This window comes from Lepeophtheirus salmonis, chromosome 1 (assembly GCF_016086655.4).
Source record: "Lepeophtheirus salmonis chromosome 1, UVic_Lsal_1.4, whole genome shotgun sequence".
Classification (NCBI taxonomy): Eukaryota; Metazoa; Arthropoda; class Copepoda; order Siphonostomatoida; family Caligidae; genus Lepeophtheirus; species Lepeophtheirus salmonis.
The window spans coordinates 47,314,877-47,319,842 of record NC_052131.2 but is presented as its reverse complement, the minus strand read 5'-3'; the positions used below and the strand labels follow the sequence as shown (position 1 = coordinate 47,319,842).

The following is a 4,966-nucleotide window of genomic DNA, read 5'->3' as shown; positions in this document are numbered from 1 at the left end:
TAATTATTCTATGACACATTATACTGTACAAATGTCCATATTTACATTACTTATAAATACATAAAAACTATTTTGATTTAATAAATCAAAATGAATTGATAGTATAAATGCATAGTTGTTAATTGAATTATCAATGATGTAATTAAATAATGCAATTAAAGACAAAGAAATTACAACTTGCTTATACAAGCTGGAACTTGTACACAATAGATATATCAAACACTAATTAACGATTTATTGTAACTATTTATGTTATAAAATGATCAACAAAGGTGTACTTTTCATTGACATTGCTGCAAAAATCTTATTAGAATAGCTCTATGAAAATATTTATAATGAATAAGTTACATTCATAGATTCCATAAGATTTATTTCTGCAAAATTTTATAAAAAAAATAAATAGCCTAAGTGCCAAATGATCAAACACCAACCTCAAACAAAGAAAGCTTTTAAGAATCGTTATAAATTTAGAAAATTGTATAACTAACAAGTCCAAGAACTAGGCAATTAAGTCTGAAAAAAGAATAAACTGTTGTGAAAAGATAAGAAGCTTATTTGGCATAGAACATGTTAAATCATTAAAGTTTAGACGCTTAGAGAATTTGTTACAAAAAATAAAAATAAAAAGCGAAGAGGATTAAATGGCCTGAGATCCCTCTAACTTTGTGAAAGTCAGTTTTTGATAGGCCCTAGCCAAACAGTTTTTGCAAAGAGAATAATTATTTTTTTACGCAAAAATAGGACAGTTTAATATATATAAATATTTATTTGTATAAATCTATGACACAGTTTCTTAATACAAACAAACACACATAATTGATAACTCTCAAGACCTACTAGATATTAAAATTGGTTTAATATAAATACAAAATTACTAAAACTTCAGTCCATAAGAAATTCAAAATGCACCATACCCCGTTTCGTAACACGATCATGCACCATTCCTTTAGCCCAAGGAGTACACTCAATGTTCATAATAACCCCTGGACTGGGAGCTAATAATTGTACCATGACAACGGGCTGAAGGTATCCAATTTGATTGTAAAATGGGAAGTAGTAAGCTGGGAATCCTCTATAGGGTGTGTAGGTAAGAGGACCTATGTGCTCTTTATCAGCTGCTGTTTCTCCATCACAGTGAAGCCAGACCATGTTGAGCTCTGGGCACTTGTTCTCAATTTCTTCTCCTTTTCCAGCACATTCTGTACGCCATGTGTCCATAATGTGCATCTTGAGTAATTTCGGCATTGTTGGATGCTCCTCGACTTCTGTAAAATTGTAAAAAGGCTCCGGATTCCATCCATAGATCTTGTTTAGCTTGATCAAAATGCAGGGTTTTCCAAAACTAAATCCAAAGTTTTCCTCTTCAATACACTTAATATCCGCACCTAAGAAGATAGTGAATCAATTATTCTATCATATCATTAAATTAATCATACAAATATTTAGGGCGTTGCTAGCTTTAGAGAGATATAGAAAGAGAGAAGGAAAATGAGATTTTATTTAGGTCAAAAACAGTCTCTTAATGAACTTTGAAGGGGCAAAAAATCTCATAGAAACAAGCATTGGTGTAAGTCTACTTGCTTAACTTCAGAATGATCTATTCGACTGTTTTGGATTTTATGTGCGATAACACCAAAAATAAACTTCGAAATATATATAAGTATGATAGCAGGTTTTTTTTTTTGGGGGCTATCACGCCCCCCTGCTCGAAAGGGGGTCTAGAAACGCCACTGCAAATATGTAACACTTGTACCTATATTTGAAAGCCATTCTTTATTAAATTCACAAGCGTCTTGTTTACTACGAGGTCCAGATGTCCAATGACATTTAGTCTGTGAAGTTCCAGCATTTGCCCAATGTCCAGGATCATATTGTTTTAAAAAGTCTATGAGATTTTCTGTCAAATCACCCCACGTTCCAGATCCACCATGGATGAAATGAATTAGAGATGAATATGGATTTGTATCCTTGAGAAGAGGTCTGAACCCTAGACCTGGATTTGAACCAATGAAAGAGCTATTTAACTGCAGCTTAGGAGTATGTGAATCCAAGGTTTGATAGAATGTCCAAAGAGAAATGGTAAAAATAAACGTGGTGAAAATGGAGAAGAGGAATGAGTATAAAAGCACTTTGGCCCATGAGAGTAGGGAGCGGCCAAGTATGTCACGATTGTAAGGGTTATAGAGATAAGTTTTGAAAGAGTTTTTATACGATACGGACAATCGATCCTCCTCGGCAAATTGTAGTTTTTCCTCCATTTTTGGAAAGAAACAATGTTTGATTATTTGTTTTGATGCTCCTCCGCCTTTAACCTGGATTCCAGGTATAGTTGATCTCTACGTCATAGTCTTTACAGAGTAAAATTACCTTAAAAGTACATTTTAACACAATGTAGAATTATAAAGGGAAACATTTTTTTTAAAATGATTACAATAAACATACATATATTGTAAATTAGAGACACTTTGGCAAACAGTTATTAATTTTTCCTCTTTGAACTCAATTCCTACAGACATAAATTTATATTACTTTATTACATAACATCCTAAATTGTTTAAATCAATTTTCACAACATTACACTCAAAAGACATACACACATTTGTTTATAATGATATATGTAGTTTATAATATAATATACTTATATATATAATTGAGTTTTAAACCTATCAAAAACAACTTTGATTCTCTGGAATAAAGAAGTAAGATTACATGCATATTTATGTTGTTTGACATGGGTATTATTGATACATTTTAGTTTTATGTATTAATTTAAAAAGTTATCCCTATTTCTTTTGTTTTTGCTAAAAAGTATACAATATCCATATATTAAATGGATTGATTGGAATTTGCAAATACATTTTGTACTAATACCTATGATATAAAATTTATTGAAAGGAAAGTTTAAAATAATTTTTTGATGTAAATTGGAATTTTATTAGAAAGGAACTATGAATTTATCTGTCCCTATGAAATATGATAAACTTATTCCCTACTTTTTCAGTCCCAGTAAATTCATTCCTTCCAAAATGCATCATTGGAGATTTCCTTACATAGCTTTGAAGAGGGATATTTAATGACGCCCAACAATTTATGTTTCTTAACTAGTTAGTAATTTTCGTGTACCACCTGTACAGGGAAGGTTGGGCAACAAATGTTGGCACAGGAGCTGACTAGTGATGAATGACAGACAATGAGTGATTTCGTGACTGGTAAATTCACTCCCAGTAAAACTCATACCCAGACATTTAATTCCCACTTTGAAGAAGGATATTTAATGAGTAGTTCTTGTATAGGACAATACAGAGAGTGCTGGGCAGTCGTCACTGGAGATGACTAGGGATGGATTGGAGACAGATATGAATAAGCCCAAGCAAACTACCCTATTATTTACGTAGATTTGAATTTCGAGAAGAGGAGAGGAAGAGAAAAAAGAACAACGAAATTAATGATTGTCGATTGATGAGAAGGAGTAGGGGGAGTGATCGAGGATAGGAGGGCAGAGAAAGGAATCGGAATTACATTTCTATTCACAATTAAAGATTTATGTTGATGTTACTTCTAAACTTCACATAAACACCATAAGCCATTCAAATGCGTATCCGATCCATCACTAATCATCAGTCATCTGCAAGGGGGACTACTCAGAACTCCCTACTGTACAGTCCTATACAAATACTACTAATCACTTTAGAAATCTAAGCTGTATGACGTCACTAATTTACCTCTTCAAAGTGGGAATGAAATGTCCTGGAATGAACATTCAAAGCAATGAATTTACACGTAATGTAACTTCTAGGAATGAAAAAAAAACAGGCGAGGTATTTGCCCATCACGATGAAATATTTACATACAGGGTGGTCCAGAATTCGAGGTTTATTAACTTTAACGCCATTTCATTGGCTGTTGAGATTTCGTTACCCAAGTCAGAAATATTGTAACAACAGGTTGGAACCCTATCCCAAATTGCAAATAAAGGGGAATAATAGGGCAAACGGTAAAATTTTGTAGAATAGGGTTGGGGAGCAAAACATGGAATGTCCATTAATGTTAATTTTCTCATTAATAGTGGAAGGTTTAGTGATTAAGTATTTTTGACATTCTGGTTCAGCCATCCTTTGTGCATAAGCAAACAATAATTATTATTTCGTCATCTTGTCTTCCATTTCCAGGAAAGTAGGAAGTGGATAACACAATTTAAAGAGGGATCCAGAGCTCATGCCCAGCTCGAAGAAGAAGATCAAATAGGACACCATCAAATCCATTAATATCCTCCCCAACAACTTCTCTGTGACTGTTAGGACCATCCGTAAAGGGCGATTTGGGACTTTTCTCATACACTAGGACCCCACCCCACCTTCTGACAGAAGTTATGAAGGCCACGAGAGATAAAGAGATGTGACCTCTTCCTAGTTGGATTTGAGCTCGCTATACTTTGTTGTGTGAGTTACTTTGGAGAGGGACACACACAAAACTTCACACACAAATGTGGACTCACTGAATGCTGCCATAGTAGCAGCATGCGACAACTTATCTAAGGAGTTTGTCAAGAACTCCTACAAGGCCTTTCGGTGACATGAAGAAACTGTGATTCATGGAAAGACCTTATCTGCAAGTTTCGTTAAAACTTTTTGTTTTTGTCATAATTGAAAAAGAAGAAGATTTAATTGTTTTTACAGTAACCTTTCGAGTCTACGTTTTACTGCCCCACACTGTAATTTTGGCTGAAGCCTCTCAGACTAGTTTGGTTAGCTAAGAATAGATACAATCATGTGTTTAATATAAGACTAGATAAATTGGTTCAAGACTATAAACTCATATTTACAAAGCCCAACGAGAAAAAATATGTGGTTACTCTTCCTCCGGCCAGATTGATGATGATCATGCTATTGATGAAAGTTTACTCTATATGTTAGCTTTAGAGTGAGAATCAGACGCATTCTTAGTATTTCAAACGTACGATAAAATT

At 33.7% G+C, this 4,966-nt stretch overlaps 1 protein-coding gene across 1 annotated transcript; it reads right to left on the bottom strand.

Annotated features, from left to right (window-relative positions):
* Nucleotides 1–741: 741 nt before the first annotated feature.
* On the bottom strand, nt 742–3,647 carry LOC121131828 (sodium/potassium-transporting ATPase subunit beta). Its single transcript, XM_040727225.2, has 2 exons — nt 1,754–3,647; nt 742–1,385 (listed from the first exon to the last, which is right to left on the bottom strand). Exons 1-2 carry the CDS (start codon nt 2,256–2,258, stop codon nt 883–885), a joined length of 1,008 nt encoding a protein of 335 aa, XP_040583159.1. The 5' UTR covers nt 2,259–3,647; the 3' UTR covers nt 742–882.
* Between the last annotated feature and the right edge of the window lie 1,319 nt (nt 3,648–4,966).